The sequence below is a fragment of the Bemisia tabaci genome, chromosome 7 (assembly GCF_918797505.1).
Source record: "Bemisia tabaci chromosome 7, PGI_BMITA_v3".
Classification (NCBI taxonomy): Eukaryota; Metazoa; Arthropoda; class Insecta; order Hemiptera; family Aleyrodidae; genus Bemisia; species Bemisia tabaci.
In genome coordinates, this window is record NC_092799.1 from 6227121 (window position 1) to 6247712 (window position 20592).

At 39.9% G+C, this 20592-nt stretch overlaps 4 protein-coding genes across 4 annotated transcripts in view; 3 read left to right on the forward strand and 1 right to left on the reverse strand.

The window, feature by feature from the left end:
- The window catches only part of LOC109032660 (uncharacterized), a 33029-nt gene that overhangs the window by 4870 nt on the left and 7567 nt on the right, over positions 1-20592 (reverse strand). The window contains exons 2-4 of the mRNA XM_019044905.2: positions 20101-20283; positions 17581-17797; positions 15335-15472 (exon numbers count right to left, since the gene is read on the reverse strand). Of these exons, the coding sequence (XP_018900450.2) occupies positions 15335-15472; positions 17581-17797; positions 20101-20283 (538 nt within the window). The remainder of the gene's footprint in view (positions 1-15334; positions 15473-17580; positions 17798-20100; positions 20284-20592) is intronic.
- LOC140225084 (uncharacterized) lies at positions 679-7738 on the forward strand. Its single transcript, XM_072302596.1, has 2 exons — positions 679-4292; positions 6240-7738. Exons 1-2 carry the CDS (start codon positions 2411-2413, stop codon positions 6293-6295), a joined length of 1938 nt encoding a protein of 645 aa, XP_072158697.1. The 5' UTR covers positions 679-2410; the 3' UTR covers positions 6296-7738.
- On the forward strand, positions 6416-11867 carry LOC140225038 (uncharacterized). Its single transcript, XM_072302483.1, has 3 exons — positions 6416-6497; positions 10234-10475; positions 10552-11867. The coding sequence occupies exons 1-3, from the start codon at positions 6416-6418 to the stop codon at positions 11002-11004; spliced, it is 777 nt and encodes a 258-aa protein (XP_072158584.1). The 3' UTR covers positions 11005-11867.
- Positions 14989-20592, forward strand: part of Gem2 (Gemin 2) — a 48902-nt gene continuing 43298 nt past the window's right edge. Inside the window, exon 1 of the mRNA XM_072302599.1 lies at positions 14989-15226. The gene's annotated coding sequence lies outside the window, so the exon portion shown is untranslated. The remainder of the gene's footprint in view (positions 15227-20592) is intronic.

Here is a 20592-nt window from a genome sequence, read left to right on the forward strand (position 1 = left end):
GGTTTTCTTTCCGTACATGTGCCAGGGTCGGACTGGCTCGCATCTGAGGGCGTAGACCCTTCGCTGATTATAGGGGCGTAATGTGATATTTCCTGATGGGGCATCCCCTTCGTGGAGACTGGAGAGGGGTTCAGAAAATGTTGGCAAAGCATTTCCATAAGGACCGTGCCAGTGCTGCGGTTTACACTAGCTTAAGACGTGGGTCCAAAAATCCACCCTAAAAAAGAATCAGACAAGAACCTGAAAAAAGAAGAAAGAACGAGTATCAACACAGCCGACGACAAGAAATATGTATTCGGGCCTCTTTTTTAACTTTTCTCCCAAATCTGAGCGACACCTCATTGGCAGCATATAGCAGGGCATTGAGATATCACGCTTCGCGTCATCGCGCCTTCAATTTTTCAGATGCAGCACGGACGACCATCAAGTACGAATAGTTGTATCTCTGCGCCGTCGTTAACGCGCATCCTTTCCCTCGCTTTATTTTTTCCATATTGTGTTTGTTAGCGTTTGTCTTATTCGTAATGGTGCTTCGAGCACTACGTGAATGACATAGCCGAAGGTAGGAGAGATGTGTTCGGGCCTCTTTTTTAACTTTTCTCCCGAAACTGAGTGACACCTCATTGACAGCATATAGCAGAGCATTGAGAACTCACGCTTCGCGTCATCGCGCCTTCAATTTTGTAATAGAATGGGGCCATATTCCATATGCCACATTCCATTATGCATTCTAGCTCATTCGGGCCGAAAGCCATCGATTTCGCAAGTGCAGGCTCAGGCGTCAGCATTTGGATGTTTAGAGTTTACATCTCGGAGCGCCGATGTTTCTCGCAATCACGTCTTTGACGTCATCGCGTCATCGGACGCTACGAGATGTATGCTCTCGAGATTCGCCGCGGATTCATTCGTATCTTCGAGGCAGCGAGTATAGGTAGCACCTAGCCAGTGTACCAAGTGTATTACCGTTGTATTGATATTCGAGATATAGAGTCAGCTCTACCATTTGACGAGCGTTGGATCATTTCATCCCCCCCATTACATAGTGGAGACTCCGGGTAAGGAGCACCGTCATCCGAAGATCCCAGGTAAGTAGGATAATTTGAATTTAAATTAGAAAATCTACAGAGTTAGTAGGAATTTTTCGAGCTTCACCAAGTCAAAAATTCACGAAAACCAAAAGTAATTTTCATTAATCAATTGATAGTACGGAAACGGTTAGTAATTTTCAAGCTTCACAAAGTTGAAAATAGAAAGCGTAGCGTAATTTTCAAGATTTTTTTTCAAGAAGTATTCAGTGAAATTCTATTCACCGATTTTCCATTGAATTTTCTGGGGCAGCAGAAAATTATTTCAAAAATTTAGACGAAAAGTCGAAATTTGAAGATTTTTATCAGTGAAATTTTATTCGCAAATTTTACTGCAGATCATTTCTGGGGCAGCAGAAAGGAATTTAATTTTTTTTTTTAGACGAAAGTCTTGAATAAAGTTCGTTTATTTTATTCGTTGATTCTAAAATTTCTGGGGCAGCAGAAAAGTAATTCAAGAAATTTAGACGAAAGTCTTGAGTAAATTTCATTGAAGTTTTGAATTATCAGTCGAATCTAATTCGCAGATCTTACTTTACGTAGTAAATTTACAGAATCACAGATAGCTTCAAATAATTTCTGGGGCAGCAGAACAGCTATTTATTAAAATTCTGTTTCAAACTTGTAAGCAAGATTAAATCAATGTGAAATTTAACCTGTGCATACTTGAAAGTTCTGAAAGTTGGTTTCTTCTTCAAACTTTCATACTGGCATTATTTTAAAGAAAGTTTAGTTGAAGCATATCATCTCCTTGTGCCTATCGCAGCAATTTGGCGACTTTGTCTCAGATTTACCTTCCCGTGCTGATTCTCGTACGCAGCTGTGATCAAACTTTTCAAGTCACGACGCTGATTGCGCAGAGAATCTGGACGCGCGACGAAATCTGGGATTTCTTTAAGCCTTTCTGCTGATTCTTCTTTCATTGCTTCTATCAGTGTTTGCTAAATTAGTGCCGAGTACGCGGAAGTAACTTAAATTTTTTTTTTTTCCCTAAAGTCAAAATTTTCTCTACTCGTCGGGAAATTTACGTCGTTCCATAAAAATCGCGTCGAGTAAATAAACAGTAAAAGCTTCCTTGTCTACATTGAATTGCGACTTGTGTGAGAGTTACGGGAAGCAACTCAATGAAGAGAATAGCATAATACGAAAACATCTTTTTCAAAATCGCTTTTTCAGCGACTCGTAGCTATGTTTCCAATCGCGCTCGTTGCACCAAGAGCGGTTGCAAAAAACGTCGATGCCAGTAAACACAAAGAAAGACCGACCGAGTTCATACTACCTCATGCCGGTTTAATCGAGAACGAGTACGATGCGGTTGGGTTTGAATGGCAAACCGAACTTGTGCAGGCGCAGTTCCAAGACCATGGGACATACTGTTAGAGGGCATGGAGACGAGAGACATCGGCCGAAAAATGACTCAAGACTGGAACCAAACATTTCAACCTGGTTTATGGGGGCAAAGTTCCGCGCAGATGGATCCTCGAGGACACGGGGCCTTCCAGGAAATACCGGGACAAAACCGAGAAATTCATGAAATGTTTAAAGCCCAGCTGGAGGTGACGAGAACGTTGAGCCAATCCATAATGGAATGGAACCAGTTGATAGCAAGATCAAATGTTCCCCGATCAGCAGAAGGACCAATGATTTCAATTAAGGCACCTCCCTTCAAGAGACGTTTCAAAGGTGAAAGTGACTATGAGATCAGAGACTTTTTGAAAGACTTCGAAACGCACTATCGCAAGTGTTCGGATCAAGAAAAGCGGGACCGGCTCAGGAGTCACCTAGGAAAACGAGCCGTGCAGTATTATGACAACGAGGAAATAGCGTTCCAAAACTGCGAGTCTTTTGAGGAAACCAAACAAAAACTGATCGAATATTTCGATGATGATGAGGATGCCCTCCAGAAATTCTCTGCGCGAACGCAGAGGAGCGATGAGGACCCGTTGGATTTTGTGCAAGCGAAGAGAAAACTGGCGAACTTGGCTAAAGTGAACTCGACTGAAGCACAGTTAGTGAGGAGTATAGTAATGGGATTGGCACCGGAGTATTTGGCCCAGGTGATTAATAATCGTGATTCAACAATTAAGGAGTTAATAGAATCAGTAAAAAATGCTAAACTGGCCGTTGCCGCAACCAGCAAGGGAAGAAACTCTTTTTTGGCTGTGAATCACTATACTGGGCAGGAATCATCCTTAGAATCCCGGGTGAAAGCCACTGAGAATACTCTAGCAACGTTGGTAGCCGCAGTAGATTCAAATCGTGCAGAAACGGAGAGAAATAGTCGAGCATTGAACGCTATGAGGCAGGACTTGGCCAGGGGAGTTGACGCATTAGTAGCCGCAGAAAAGAGGTTACGAGAGGCAACAAGCGGTGACGCGCTCTATCAGGGACAGCAACAAATGGCAGGGATGCCCTTCAAGAAAAGAAAATGGACCCGAAGCCAGGAAGCAAACCCCGCAGAGTTGTGTAGATGGAACGGAAACGCGAACCAGGCCGTTTTAAGGGCGCAACCCGTAAATCCTCATCTTAGTCAGCAAAGTTCCATTCAGCAAAATCATGATCCTTCAATCAGTACAATAAAATCTCGTGATAATTTTGTTACTAAAATTTATCCTAGAAGTGATTTTCCTGTAAAAAATGAGGGTCATACGTCTTTTGCTGAAACCAATGAAAAGATTTTGGATAAATCTGCATATGATTTTCCAGATTCAGATACTGTGGATCAGGAGCCTATTTACATAAGAAGTGTTAATTTCATGCAGGATGAAAACTTTAAGCAAGAAGTTCATTCGAACGATAAGTTTTCTTCCGAATTTAAGGAGGTCACAGAGCAGGCTCACTCCTTGTCTGATTTTAATGATTCGAATGTTGGGTCTAATGCATCTTTGAGCAGTGTTTCAGATAGTTATGAGGAAATTGGCGCAAGCAAAGGGATAGTCGAGCCCGTTATGGAGCGTGGGGATTCCGACGCGTTCAAAATTTGCAAATCTGAGGAGGAGTCAGCCCTATGTGAGATTCAGGAAGAAGACCCTCACAATATACAAATATTCCCTGAGGAATTTGTGAGTTCCACTGAAGAAAATCGTAAAAATGATCATTTTGATCAGCAGGAAAGTGGAAAAGAGGCATCGAAGTTCGGAAACGAGGTCGAGATGCTCACAGTAACAAGCGATGGACTTGAACTTGCGTATGGTTTACGCGTTTCAGGTAAGCAAGGTGAGGTCAGCAATTTTCAAAACACGGACACCGCCGGTCGCGCAGTTTACAAATTTGAAAGAGTGAGTAAGAAAAAGCGAGGCTATTCTACTGCGAATTACACAGATGATGCCAAATCTGAGTTCAAAAAGAAAATATGTTTGAAAAATAATGGCTATTTTAATGGGCACAATTCCGATCATGATTTTTCTTGGAGGAGTCCCAAGAATTGGAGATTTAGGAGGAAATTCGATCCTGGGGGGATAGTGTCAATCCACGATTTTCGGTACCAAGACGTGTAACTTTCATATCATAATGACGATGTTTTTGTTTTTGTTTAACAGGACACGATAAAATATCCTTTAATTGTCAGATTTTTTTCGTGTTTGTTTAATTTTTACTCTTCTTGGTAGACTTTTCCGAAGGGCGAATGTCCATGAAAAAAGAAGCTGTTGCAAAAAGGACAGGTTTAAAGAAAGAATCTTTTACATTTCTTGATCGTCTTATGTTTTGAGAAAAGATGATTTTTAAGTCTTAAGTTTTTAAGTTTTCTTTAGCTCTGTCAGGAACTCGTTACAGGTCTCGTTATTCATTTTTCATTTCAAAATTTTTAAATTGTATGTATGTATTTTTAGTTCATTCTAGGAGACCCGTCTCATTGTTTCTTTATTGTCTTAGTTTCTTCAGGTCTTTCTTTTCAGAGATTTTCCATTTTCCATCTTCCTTGAAGTTTTCTTTTCCCTAAAAAAAAATTCTCGGAGGACCCAGCCACCAATCTAGGTCAGTGCGCGGAGGCTGAAGGAAAAACAAATCATGGGCATACCGCAGTTGCGCAATTTTTGGGGCGTCGGCCGTCAATTTGGCGAAAAAATTTCTCATGTCGAAATTTCAAACACGAGCGGCGCTCGCTGAATTTTCCGTGTTATGCAAGATGGAATTAGCCGGCAATTTCCGCAACCGAGCCGGACGAGTTCGATGTGTTATTGGCAGAAATGGTAAACAATGCGCCAGCTCTGATGGAGCGCCAGCTATGGATTTGCTAATTGCATTTTATCAAAAAAAGTATAAGTTAGCAATTTTCATCAATTTTCGTTGTGGATTGCCTACGACCTGTAACTAGACCAAAATTACCTAACTTCATTACTAATTTTATAAAATTGACACTCTCTCTTAGGAAAGGTCAGGATTTTTCCTCTTCCTTGCGGAATTATCAGGAGTACCTAAGCATGGACAGTTTGTAAACGCGCAGCACGTTGTTTGCGGCGTTGTCAGGTTTTTTTAAAATCTTGATTTTATGAATGTTCATTTGCCTAATATTTCATGGTACCTGCAAATTTTACTTTTCAAACTTCCTTCCTTATTTGTTTCAAGTGCGATACTTAAGTATGCCCGATGGTTTTTGATTTCTTTGAACAACCATCAACTTATTAGAAATGTCCATGTTACGTTGGAAATATTCACGAACGTATTGTAACAACAAGGAAACCCATGACAGTTTTCGATTTTTTGTCTGAGAAAAATTTCGTGGTGGAGACAGGCTATTGCCCCCGTTTTTAGGTTTCTGTTTTTCGTTTAAAAGTGTTGAATGGTTTCGACTAATTACTTGTGTTACTTTTAAAAACGAAACCTTATATAATATTGGAAATTAATTTATTGTTATTTCTACTAGTTTCCGGATAAATATAATATAATATTAATTTAATATAATTTAATATAATAATATATTTAAAAATTTAATATTTCCGGTAGGATCGGTAAATTATGCTACCATGGTTTTTTGTTTACTTAATTTATTAATATATTATTTTGTGTAATTTACTACGCGTATCTCTAGATTTTAAGAATCCTGCGCTGATATTTTACAGTTGCGCTTCTAAATTTTGTTAATGTAATTTTTTCTCCTGAGAATAGGAAATTACAGCGCAGTAGTCTAATCCTGTGTTTTTGGCAACGTTTCAGGACTCCTGTTCGCAATGGAGGTTTTCTTGATGCCGTCTCGGAATTCGCATCTCTGATGGGAAACGCACTGACAGTCCACGCATCCTCAATGATTCACACCAAAGTAGCGCCCAAATCGCGGGAACTTTGACTTCGCTGATCGTCAGGCAGGACATCAGCCGGCTCATCTCCTGTCGATGGGATCAGCGGCCCTTTCCCCAGCGTACCCTGCTTCCGGGGTAGAAACATCTCTCCCTGGTTCATCATCCCCTGGTTACCGTAACCGGAGTAGCTAAGCTTCGGCATCCAGCGACTGGTTGGCGGGTCGTATCCCTCAGCGCCCTCGGACGTATCAACCAATCGACGAGGCGGCAAACTTCTTCCACTGGTCGCCAGGCAGGCCGATCCCTAGGACAAGCAGAGGCCATCGGTGGGCTTCGAGACACGTTGGAGGCACTCTTCACACCCGGCTCATCCTACCTCCACTTTCGGCGGGATCCGGGCGTGCTTCTCTCAACTGATCGGCAAAGGCATCTGGACATCATCCGGATATCCTAACAATCGAGGGACATCCATTCCTGAGGGCGACACTGCGATTTGGCAACCGCGAAGCATCACGGCGCTTCATGGGACAGCGGATGGTGCAAATATCAACATTGGGCATCGCGAAGGACTGAACGAGGCGCTTCTGAGTCAGTAGAATGTGTTGGACGGGCATGGCACCTGAGATTTTTCGGAGCGACAGCAAATTTCTTTGTAGTAGTTTTAAGAACCGAAATCGGGTACTCGTACTCAATTTTTTATTTACGTTTTTTTTTCGATTCAAATTTGTTTTTGAGTACCACGAATGCGCCAGGTTAAACTGCGGTGAACAGATTTCATAGCAATTTTGGGATTTTGTTACATGAACAGAACGGCTATGAAACCTCTCGAACCAAAGTTCTGATCGGGTGCCGGCAAATATAAAATGTAGCCGCTTTATTTATTATTTTTTTCGTAAAAAGTCATATTTTCTATTACCATTCGATTAATATTTTTTTTACGCTAGCCTCCTTTTATTTATAATTTTTTTAAACCTACTTTTATTTTACTATTTTTTTTTACGATGACACGCTGCACTTGCTACGCAAGAGCCTTTGCTTCGAAAGGGATGGTTAAATCGTTTTTTTTTTCGTTTTTTTGCCCAAGATCGGAGGGTGTAATAGAATGGGGCCATATTCCATATGCCACATTCCATTATGCATTCTAGCTCATTCGGGCCGAAAGCCATCGATTTCGCAAGTGCAGGCTCAGGCGTCAGCATTTGGATGTTTAGAGTTTACATCTCGGAGCGCCGATGTTTCTCGCAATCACGTCTTTGACGTCATCGCGTCATCGGACGCTACGAGATGTATGCTCTCGAGATTCGCCGCGGATTCATTCGTATCTTCGAGGCAGCGAGTATAGGTAGCACCTAGCCAGTGTACCAAGTGTATTACCGTTGTATTGATATTCGAGATATAGAGTCAGCTCTACCATTTGACGAGCGTTGGATCATTTCATCCCCCCCATTACAATTTTTCAGATGCAGCACGGACGTCCATCAAGTACGAATAGTTGTATCTCTGCGCCGTCGTAAACGCGCATCCTTTCCCTTCCTCTATTTCCATGTTGTGTTTGTTTCCGTTTGTCTTATTTGTAATGTTGCTTTAAACTAGAGCAGAGAATTGCAAGTTCACGACTCACGCCATCGCGTCTTAAATTTTTCATATGCAATGTGGACATTCATCTTGCGAGAATAGTTGTATCGCGTTTACACTTTAGATATCTCTTACTTTTGAATTCCGAAATAAATTAACGTTAAGTTTGCCCGAGATATGCTATGATATGTCCAAATCAATAGTCATTTTGAAAAGGAAGAAATATGTTTAAAGGTCTCTCAAGAGGTCTATAAAGTGTGAGTATGTCTACAAATCGAACCGGCTATCGCTTCTACGGGAGTTACACATAGAGAATGAAGGAGGGGGATGATAAAGCGCCTGTATGTCAACAAAAAGATGACAATTTCTTAGACACGGGTTTACGCCTCAGAAAGTAGTTCTTGGACCTCTGTTCACCACTATCATGCGCAAAAGCACCTCTTTTCACTCCTAACTCTCTCTTCTTCCGTTCATTTAAGAAATTTTCCGCATATATTCTCGGTCGTAATTGTTTTTCTCTTCTTATTTTGCTATCTGTCAGAGGGGCGCGTTTTTGGCGCGCCAAGGGGGCGTATCTGCCAATAGCAGATTGGCCTAATGGCCAGTCCGAGTCTGACTTCCGCTGCCACCGCCGACCTTTCAATTTCTTTTTTCTTAATGCAATTCGCATGTTCTTTGCCCCTAATTTTTAGCGATCTAATCGTTTGACCGATATAGACCTTGTCGCAATTTTTACAGTCAATTTTATAAATGCCGGATTTCTCGCAGTCGTCTGCGTCCAAATTGTCTATGTTTTTACTGAAACATTTTCCCATATTAAATTTGTTATAAAAAGCCAAAGTAATTTTTATATTTTTTGAAAATACTCTCAAATTTATGGTGAAATACAGGGTGAAAATTAAACTTCCTAAAAATGGATATATCTTTGATTCTTTGAAGATTCGTTGCATTATTTATCTCCCGTCTCATTTTTGAGTTAATGTTTAGTATTGTTTCTGACTTAAAATCATTTTTAACTCCCGATTCCACAATGTTTTGTAGCTCCAACTTGAATTTTGCCGTGCTGAGGAGAACATTCAATAGTCTAAAAATCATACTTCTGAAAGCTGCTAATTTGTGAGACCATGGATTAAAAGTAGATCTTTTAATGTAATTCGTGGTACTCAAGGGTTTTCTATACACTGGAAAAAAAACACATTGGATCTAGAGTCCAGACTCTTGGAAACATTGACAAGAAAAAATACTCTGGATTCAATCGGATTTTTGCTTGAATCAAAACGAAATCCGCTTAAATTAAGAGGCTTGGTTTTTGATTTAAGCTAGATTCTGATTGAATCAAGAGTACTTTTTCTTGTCGATGTTTTTAAGAGTCCGGACTCAAGATCCAATGTGTTTTTTTTCCAGTCTAGATTTTAAACTCTAGCGTCTCTCCTGCTCTTTGTATCAATAAATCTAGGAACGGGAGTTTCCCATCTTTTTCCTGTTCAATTGTAAACTTGATGGAACCTTCACGACTGTTTAAGATTGTCAAGGCTTTCGTCACGTCACTCTTTTTTAAGACACAGAAAACATCATCAACATACCGGAACCAAACCTTGAACACGTCTGCATGTTCTTTTAGCAAGCTACATTCAAAAAAGCTCATAAAGATTTCCACTAGAAACGGAGAGATGGGGTTACCCACACTGAAAAAAAAAAGAATCTTAAATTTGCTGCCAAGAAGTATTTCTTCTCAAATCAAGAATTTTGCTGGTTAATATAAGCTACTTTTTTTGCTTAACCCAAGCATTATTTTTCTTGAATCAAGAAAAAGTCAGCTTAAAGCAAGATAAAGAAAATTCTTGGCGGCAAATTCAAGAATTATCATGCTTGATCCAAGCTACTTTTTTTTCAGTGCATGGTGAGGCCTAGTCTTTGTTGGTAAAACGTCTGATTCAAACGTTCAACGTTCTGAACAAATCCTGTTTGGTCCGCGCATACTTTGATCAAGTCGAGATACTCCTTGGCTGACTCATGATTAGCTCCAATGTTTTTAAGCCATTCTCCGACTAGTGATATTGCCTTATCTCGTGGAACGTTCGGGAACAACGACTTACCGTCGAACGACACTAAAATGTCGTCCTCTCCTAATCTTATGTTCTTCACTTTTTCGATGAAGTCTAAGTCGCATCGGGCCGCGGGCCACGGAACCAGTCGCGCTGAGGATGCCGGAGTTGCGAGCCGGCGAAACGCGTCCGCAATTTAACTACTTTTTACGTGCAAGTGAGTTTTACAATTTTATTTGATCAATTATCTTGTGCGGGTCTCCAAACGAATTTTGATGATATAATGACAAGAGTTGGAGCAAGCAACAATCGGCCAATCTGAAAATGATTTATGGAATTCAGAGCGAAGAATACGAGTCACTGCATCCAAATATGGAGAAATTTGCAAACGTCAAAAATGGAAAGGAAACTCGGTAGAGGCTTACTACTATGCCAAGCCTTTCTTCTCAAAAGCCATGCAGTGGGGCTCAGACAAAGAGCCAGTAGCCATTGCTGAATTTGAAAGAAAATATAACAAGCGAGTCAAAGCATATCGACGGTGAAACTACCAAACCACGTATCTCGGTTTGCGACGTCGCAGACTTCCTGTCATACTTTATTTTTTAAATGAAAAACTACTTAACATCTAGTCTTGAAAATTTCTGTGATTTTTCCTCTTTGTGCGGAGAAAATTCCGTGAAAATTTCAAGGAATGATATTGATTTGGTCCACTTCAAAAAAATAAAATGTGAGCGTAGATTTTTAAACACCGCAAACGAGATACGTGGTTTGGTAGTTTCACCGTCGATATGCGGTTTGTTCGTGGACTTAAAACTTGGCTATCTGGCAGCTTCACCAGATGGTCTCGTTGAAGGTGAGGTTGCCATTGTGGAAATCAAGTGCCCTTATTCCTTAAGTAACCAAAAAATTGATGACGGTCTCAGTAAACCAAATTTCCATCTGGAGAGGAGGGATTGCCGACTGCGTCTAAAAAAAGACCACAACTACATGTATCAGATCCAGGGAAATCTAGCGGTAAGTGGAAGGAAGACTTCATTGTTTGGACAACAGAGAAGATGCTGATGGAGGAGGTACAGTTTGACCCTCAAATGTGGAAGACCATGCTGTCATTATTAGAGGAGTTTTACTTGAAAGAAATGGTGCTAGAGATACTGAATCCTCGAAAGGAGAGACAAATACGTGTTCGTAACAGCAGAGCAGATTAACCCTTTGTTGCACGGTGGTATACATGTCATACCACTTCGGTTTTTAATTTTTACAGCGCTGCCAATGTGATGAGCGGACTCAACTACTGAATCATTGGGTCCAATATACCTCTAGTTATCATTGCTAAATGGTATGACCATTCATTTTTACAAAATGACATGGCTACAGCGTATTGTATGTCATGAAAACCCGGTATTTTAGGTTATGTCGGATCCGCATTGTTTTTCTTCGAGTCGTGTGTGAAAAATAGGTGTTATTTTTTAGATAAATGTGATTCTCTAATCTAACTAGCCGTAATTTACTAGGTGCATTGCAGTTTTTACTTGATTTTTCATTTTGGTCGATTTTCTGAGCTGAAATAAAGTGGTATGACAGTTATACCACCGCACACACAGCATTTTGTAGATAACTCAATTTTCTGTGCATTCTCGAGGAAATCTTTCTCCCCGTTTCAAGTTTTGATCCCAATGTCACTCGAGAACCGACATTTCCTTGTCCTAAGCGTATTTCTCGGGTGAAGGGTGCAGCTACTACCTCTCAAATTCAGTCGCCATCTTGGATTTGGGGCACCCTCTTTGACCGGGGTTTTTTTATGACTGCATGCTTGAAATGTGCGACTAAAGTGATATAAGAATTGAAATCTAACTTGTCTAATCACATAAAATCCAAAAAATGCTCCCTCCTACCTTTCAAAATTGGCAGCCATCTTGGATTTAGGGTACCCCTTTGAAAAGGAGGCCTTTATGACTTCATATATGAAATTCACAACAAAAATCTTATCAGAATTGATATCTGATATTGATATCAGATGCCTGATCACGTAAGAATTTAAAAAATACACCCTCCTGCCTTTCAAATTTGACCGCCATCTTGGCTTTTGGGACACTCTCTTTGACCGGGGGGGGGGGGTTTGGTTGGTGGGGGTGTTATGACTTTATATAGAATGTGGGTGACCAAAGTGACATTGGAATTGATACCTAACTTGCCTAATCACTTATAATTTCAAAAAATGCACCCTCCTGCCTTTTAGATTTGGCCGCCATCTTGGATTTAGGGTACCCCCTTCGACCAGGAGGCATTTATGACTACATATAAAATTTACGAAAAAAGGTACATCAGAATTGATATTTCAGGTGTCTGATCAAGTAAAAATTTAAAAAATACACCTTGCTGTCTTTCAAATTCGGCCGCCATCTTGGATTTGGGGCACTGTTGTGGATTGGAGGGCTTTTATGACTTCACATTTGAAATCGACGACCAAATTTACATCAGAATTGATACCTCACTTGCCTAATGACGTAAAATTTTAAAAAAAATGCACCCTTCTGCCTTTCAAATTTAGTCGCCATCTTTGATTTGGGGCTTTTTCGTTGACCGGGGGCTATTATGACTTCTTATATGAAATTCTGAACCCTTATATGGAATTTTGGACCAAAATTTCATAAGAATTGATATCTCACTTGCCTAATCACGTAAAAATTTACAAAATGCACCCTCCTGCCTTTCAAAGTCAGATATATTGAATTCGGGGCAGTATCTTTGACTGTGGAGGGGGGGGGGGTGGCTGTTCTGACTTCATACATTAAATCTACTACCAAAATGACCCGGAAAATGATACCTCACATGCCACTCTTTATTGACCACAAATATTCTTTAGTTTTTTCCTGCCCCCCCCCCCCCCCCCCCCCCCACAAAAAAAATAAGTTTCCCCTGGAACTTCAAATATACACCCCTTTTTCTTTTTCTTATTTTCCCCCATTCCTTCCACCCTAATTCTGTGTAGTCACAAAGTTTTTGGATTTTGACCTTTTTCATATTCATTTAAAAAAATTTTGCTTATGTTTGAAATTTCAATTTTGATTTTTTTTTATTTATATTTATTTTCATCTTGACTGCCGTTCTCCACTCCCTAGAACCCCCCTCCCCCTCCTAAACCTGACCCAAAAATGATATATGTGATAATCGATATTACTAAAATTAGAAAGTTGAAATCATACATACATACAAATGTACTCTATGTACTAAAATCCAATGTGGTCAGCAAAGTGGTATGACAGTTATACCACCGCACAATGACAAACCTGGAACGTCAGTGTGCGGTGGTATGACAGTTCTACCACTTTTCCTACCCCTACAGAATTTTTCAGAAGGGATGAAAAAAAATTTTGAAGCGTTTTTTGTGCTTATCTTTATCATTAAATTTGAACCATAACATTTTTTTTAAAAAAATGAAATTTTTTTTTTCCGTGCAACAAAGGGTTAAAGTGCACAAAAGACCTCAGCAGCCCTAAATAAGCAGGAATCAATAGCGCACCAGTGGCAAAAAGAAGGAAAAAAGTACCTACAGCAACAGTTAATGAAGAAACACGTTTTGATAATGACAAAGATGTGCCTCTAGAAAAACGAATGGACGAAGACTGCTCCACAATACCCCTACAGGGGGTGAAGGTACAAAACCAGCACGTGCGAACAAGGACGACTGGACAGCCTGATTAACTCTAACATCTGCCCTGAAAAATGGTATTAAGTGTCTCAAGGTGATGATTGACGGCAAATTCATCAAATTTTCGAACACCTGCGGCTTTGACAATATTGCCATGATTCTTGCTAAAGGACTGGAGGATATCGAGGCCTACAGGCGTTCGGCCGGAGCCTATCGCACCAATGAAATGGCTGACTTTGTCCTTGCGATGATAGAGAGTATGGATCAGACCATTTAACACACCAGACGAGGCCACATCATCTATCGTCACATGCATGATCCATCAGCCCGAAGGATTTTGACAAATGTTGATTGTTTTGGTGGTCTCAGCCAAACCTTTGATCTTTTCAGAAGCGCTCCATCTGCCAAGAAAGAGAAAATTTCCTTGGCCAGAGAATGTGGCCGTACAAAAGGATTGGGGCTCACAAAAATAGAGCCGCAACTTGAGGAGCTGATTGATGGAAACAAATGACATGAGAACATGGAAGAAATGTTGCCGAATTTGGGCGCTCTCAAAAACAACATCCAGTGCAAAGGCTGCAACCATAATTCAGCCATTTCTTTTGTGACATACTACTTACTTCCACGTATTCCTTTTCACCGACCCAGTGGAAGACAGCTTAAAGGCAGTTGGGATAGGAGGAAAGCGCTGCTTTCATGTGAAGGATCGAGCACCATTCGTCTATCTTCAAAACGTAGAGTGAGTGATTCTTTTTCCCTTAAAAATTCTGTTAAATAAAAAATGTTTTTATGCAGGCTCGATGTAATTATAAGAGAAATTTGATGCAATATTCATAGGAGAAAACTTGTAGTGTGTGACCTGTACAGCGCGCATTACATGGATGTGTCATTTTTGTTTTTAGAATGATAATGGTAGACGTACCCGTTGTGGACAAGAATTTTTCCTTTCACTCCTGTTCGCTTCAGTTTCTGAGAGGAGATAACCTTCACGACATTCATATTTTTCCTTTCGTGTAATTCGTTACGTCAAACTTTTCCTTTAAAAAATGGGGGCCGCGACATTTATATTTTTTGTAATTTTATTTTACGCAAACAAAGAGGGGGTAGACAAACAAACAAAATTATTTTTGAGTGAGGAATATAAGAAAAACCTTTAAAATTTTGATCAGAAAAATGCCAAATTTATTGCGTCAGGTGCCAGAATTTTCCAAGAGCAATTTCCGAAAAAAACAGAGAACTATAACTGAAACTCTCTCAGCTGTTTTGAACATATTGGCAACGTCGCAGTGCATAATATCTTATAACCTACATTGTCAGATGTACTAGGCAAGCTTCTTGCAGCTCTGTTTAAATATAATGCCATGCGAAAACTCGCACATTCATTCCTGCTTTCAACCTTCTCCATCATTTCTGATTCTACCCACCTTCTTCAGGGCATTTAACACCCTAGGGGATTTAGATTCACGGACAAAATCTACTACTGGACGTTTCTCTTCATGGACATTTACTTACTATGGACCAAAATTGCATTGGACATTTTAGAGCGGACATTATTGTATTGGACATTTCACGTTGGACATTTTGTACATTGGACATTTAAAATAGGAAATTTCCGCACTAAGCACCGTTACACAGGTATGCTTGAACAAAATTATTTCGTAGAAAGTAAAGATAGTTTTTTTCCAAACAGTGTTATATTTAACACAACAATGATGAAGTAGAGAGTAAAACATAATTCCTCACCCAGTCATATTTACACTCTCTACCACAGTGACAATTTCAGCGCTTTTCGCGATCGGGATGCTCTCAAGAATGTTTATTGATTTACTCTCCAGTTGGCTCGAATTTATCAGGACCAGACGTATCACTCTCTCTTCGATTCTGAAAGTGGAGACAAAATTAATTACATGATAATAAGCCAGCTATAGGAATCTTTAAACAATTAAGTATGCATTAAGTTGCCAAATTTCCTTCGATAAAATGTTTATTATTGAAGAAAGTTATGAATATTTTTCATTGAAATTTTCAGGTACTCAAGGTAAAATTGCGGACAAAATTATCTGAAAAGTTGGAAGGAAATCATTCATGAGTTTACCAAGAAATTCGTGTTTTATTAAAGGAAATTTGGCAACGCCAGAAAGTTCATACAGCGTTTTTCGTTAGTACGGCAGTATAGTCTAGATACATTACCTACAGAAGTGCGAATTTGCGCCGCAAATGTTTAATAGAACGATGAAGACCGTTACGTTACACTTGGACCGCGCGAGCCGGAAAGGAACCAAGCCACATCAGCATATTTTCAAATTAATGGGTCAGTTGCGCTGGTTACAGAATCGTGTTTTGATGCTTGATTTTTGTAGATAAGCTAGAAATAATGAGATCTGTCCAAACATCAACTTTTTACGTTCAATATCAACCGAGATATCGCCCTTTGAAAAGTCGGGTTTCGGGAACGTCATCCACCGCAGTAGTACACAATTGGTCTCTTCCACCTTGCTTTCATCAGTCGATGTGACGCACATTTGCACTAGTTACTCAACGTAAAACTCGGATGGAAGTAAAAGAAACCAAGTTTGTCACTACCGCGGTGAATGACGTCATAAACCGAATTTTCCAAAGCGTGATATCTCAGTTAACATTGAACGTACAGAGATGCTATTTGGACAGATCTTACTATTTTTAGTTAATCAACAAGAATAAATGGCGGGTTTGTCATCTACATCGCGGTGAAAATGTGATTTTTCCAGGGATTTTGTAAAACAAATTAGAATTACACGATAATCACCACGATATCACGGCAAATACGTCGTGTTCCAAGCGAATTCCTAAGATTAATATAATTGCACGTTATTCACATCAATATCGTGGCATACATACGCGAATTTCTGACTCAACAAGGCTACGTAAATGTGCGCATAAAACTCATAGACATCTGTTACTTGGGATGGGCGAAAACGTATGATTTTCCTTCAATTTTGTATGATACCCTATACCCACTTCGGAGTTCAAATAGTTGTTCGTTTTATTTCTGCTTGTTTAAAGTGACGAATTGGAAGAATCCAATCTCAATTTCACGAGAACTATGGGATGTAACCATCGGTTTCCTTATATAAGATTTAATGTTAGGATTAGCGATTATCTAAAACTTTGCAAGTATAACTCATGTGTTTCGGTAAACTATGATAGAAACAGAAAGCAGGTGAAGAATGTCGAAGCGATGTTCTAGTTTTGCCCCGCTGTCATCACCGCGTCTGCAGGCGCAGTGTGACCGAGCCGTCATCACAGTATAGAACGCCTTCAATCTAGCAAGCGGCAATGTGGACATCCCCCGTGGTGAAATAGTTGTATCAAGAGCGCCTTCCACGATCGGAGTCAAATATTGATGAAATGCGCGCGAAAACCCCGTTTCTCATCCGATTGAAACGTTGCACACCGTCTTTATGTTCCATTTTGGTTTATTTAATTTAATTTTTAAAGCCAAACAACAGATTCTCTTAAAATTTTCCGAGAATTTGCCTAAATCATTCCCAAACAGAAGATTAAAAAAAGTAGCAAAAAGTAACCCCAGGCGACGTGAAGACTAAATCACAACAATTTATTTACTTTCGGACTTGAGCGGTTAAATTTTCGCAAAAAAAAAAGAAAGAAAAAAAAACAGATAACGAAAGGTTCCGCGAAGCACATTTTTCACCAATCTTTTGCAAAAAAAAACGAAAGAAAACAAAAGGATCCGCGGAGCAAATATCTCATACTTTCGCAGAGGAGACCAATGCCATAGAATGAAGAGTCTATGCCAATGCACAGACAGATTTTCCAGATTTTCACATCCCTGAAAGAGTAGCCCCGCAACGGATGCACGAGTCGGAGCTCGCAAAAATCATGGCGCGGCGTTTCCAAAAGCGTGACGCCGAACTCGCTCCATCTTCCTCGCACTCGTCTGCTTTATTAGTATAGATTCTGTTCATTTAGGTTCACTTCAAAATTCTTACCTGACAAACGCAAATTCGTGGTCATCAAGAACGTATACGTGGACTTTTCCATCGCGGAAAGAGAGGTTTTTAACCCTGTTCAACTCCATAATTTTTTCGAAGCTATTCAAGTGAATGGTATTTCTTGAATCTTCGGGGATGCTCTTTTTCATGGCGACTTCCACTCGATTGTTGTCTCGGTCCATTGGAAGCCAGTGAGAATAGCTTACAGTGAATTCTGTAAGAGGAAAATTCAAAATAATTTGAAAATTTCGAAGTTCCGTAGTCAGCGAGAAAATTTTAAAAAGCGTCAAATTAAGAGAGGCAGCGCCATGAAGAACTTGAACTCAAATCTGACCTAAATTCATTGATGAACCTCAACTAAACCGATTATTTGTGACTGGTTTAAACGTCGGGGACCATAGGCGTACCTAGGGGGGGGGGGGGGGGGGGGGGCTCCCCCGGAAATGTTTTGAAATTTTAACTCTATTTGAGCGCATCTCGAGGCACCCGTGGCGCTAATTTTCCTTCAATTTCTGCACAAAAATCACCCAGTTGTATGCATTTTTAAAATACTTTGAAATTGTCGCATTCGGAAGATAGGCATCAGGCATCCTCTCACGGGCCACGGCGACAGAGACTTACCGTTGAAGAAGGTGTTTTTACCAGAATTTCTGGGGGGAGGCAGATGACACTATTTCCAATTCTGGGAGAGGCAGGTCCTCTCCTTTGTACGCCTCTGTCGGGGGCGAGGAAATAATTGGGAGTCAAACGTGGGCGGTAATGATTTAAATACTATTTTATAAACCGAAACAGAATTCTCTTTGATTTCAAGAAATTTTTTCTGAGGTGAATGTGAACGAGATATTTTTTTTTCGAAGAAATAGTTTAACTTTGTCATCGATGACAAATTCAGTTTTCTTTGTATCGAAAAAACTATTTTCTCGCGTAAAAAAAATTCCTTCCCTTTAACATTCTTCTTTCTTTTAATGGTAAAGAATGACATCTTAATATATACATGGTTTCCTAGCCATTTTTTAAGAGTTCGCAGAAGAAGCTCGCAATGATGTGCGATGTAACGGAGAAACTTTAAAGTTACTTGAAAGTGGTATGATTGTATACGATGGTATTTGCCGTTTCCACTAATTTGCAGAACGTGAAAAATCAGCGAAGTCAAATTTAAAGATTACAATTCAGGGGTCTGTTTGTTACTCAGTAACAAAAAGGTTTCCAGAACCCTGCGCACATATGAATACTCCTATTTCCAGTGACGATTTTTCCTTTGCGCGCAACCAATGTCAATATGAGTCATTGTATGACAAACATGAATGCGTACACAACCGTTTTTTTCTTTACTAGGCATTTCATTTTACCAGCTGTGGCAATTATCAAAAGCTTCGCGTGTCACAGATCATGTCAAATCCGCTTTTCATGGAAGCACTTTCCTCGTGAGCGAGCGCGTGCAAAAAGCTCGAAGGTTTATGTTTTAAATGCTGCACTGAAACACGTATTTTCAAAAATTTTGCATGCAATTAAAACAAGACTGGGAGCTCTTTCGTGCTTATTTTCATTGTCAAAATGGCAAAGATACATCGTTCGAAAATGGATCACTGTCAGCATAGGTCAAGTTAAGGCATCAACCCTTATAAGTTTGGAAAACAACTAGAGCCTGATTTCATGCATATATCATCCTCCTATTATGATACCAGGCACCTTTAATCTCGTAAAAAAAAGTCAGGGCATTGGAAAATCTTTCCATCGTAAAATAAACCGAATTGTGAGTTTTAATTCGTAAATCGTATTCTGCGTAAAATTTCGTCGCGGTAACTTATTAGGTATAGTATGACGTGGATTTTTTAAAAGTAGGAAAAGGTTAGGTCGGCGTATGAAATTGGCGCGGCGTATGGTGAATTTTCGAAAAACTTACTTTTTCTTTTGAAAATTGTTTAGCTTAAGACGCCTTTCGGATCGCTTTGGGAGTCGATCTTCATCTGGGTCAGTCGTGAACTGACAACACGGGAAAAAAGTTTTCAAGGGTTATCCCCTAAAATTGTGGTACTACCTCAATTTGTTATAGAATATGGACAGGACATTTCCAATTGGATTACATTTTGCATTAAGGAACCACTATCTCTGGCTCACCTATAAAAGCACACATCTGTGTGGGGAAACCAATGGCATGTATGTAATTTCTAAAACGGGCCAGCAATAGTGGCTCCGTATTGCAAAATGTATAATCCAATTAATTTTGGTAGGACGCTACTCAAGTCGGAGTAGCACGGCAACATTTGGGTCAGTAACCTAATTTAATGGAGTATTACCGCAATTAATTGGAAATTCCAACGTTAGGATTTATCCTATACCTCTTTCTTTCCACGAAGATGGATTCCTAAGCGGTCCAAAACTCGTTGGGATAGGTTTCTTAAGAAAAGAGGTGATTTTCTAAAAAAAAAAAAGGGCGTCATAATTTATAAATCAAAGGTAATTTATGTTGTGGTGCTTATATTCGTACCATCTCGTCACCATTTATACCATACGTACCATATGTGTCCCTGTAATTTTTCAACATTCTTTCGAAATCTCCCCTCGTTTCGTACCGGAGGCCGATATCCTTTAAGTCATGAATGCTAAAGCCATCATCAACATTGAACGACTCGCGGACTGGGCTTAACCGGACTGTCCCAGTTTCCATATTTTCCGGGTCTCTTGCTTTCCCTTCAATATCTGAAAAGAACGTACGCAAAGCGTGTGTTGAGGAAATCTGTGGCCAATCAAACTGAAATCAATGGACCACTAGACATGGTACGAATTTAAGCATTCTGATACATGATTCTTAACCAGAATTTCACGTAAAACACGATTCGCGCAACGAAAACTAATGAAACAAACTCCTAACGAAGACATTAACGTTTTTATTTCACATTGGTTACGAGCAGGAATTTGACCTGTCCGCTCACAAGAAACTCAAAGCTCTACGTGAGTCAAATCGCGCACTACAACGGTTTCAACAAACTTCTCAATCGATTCATGTTC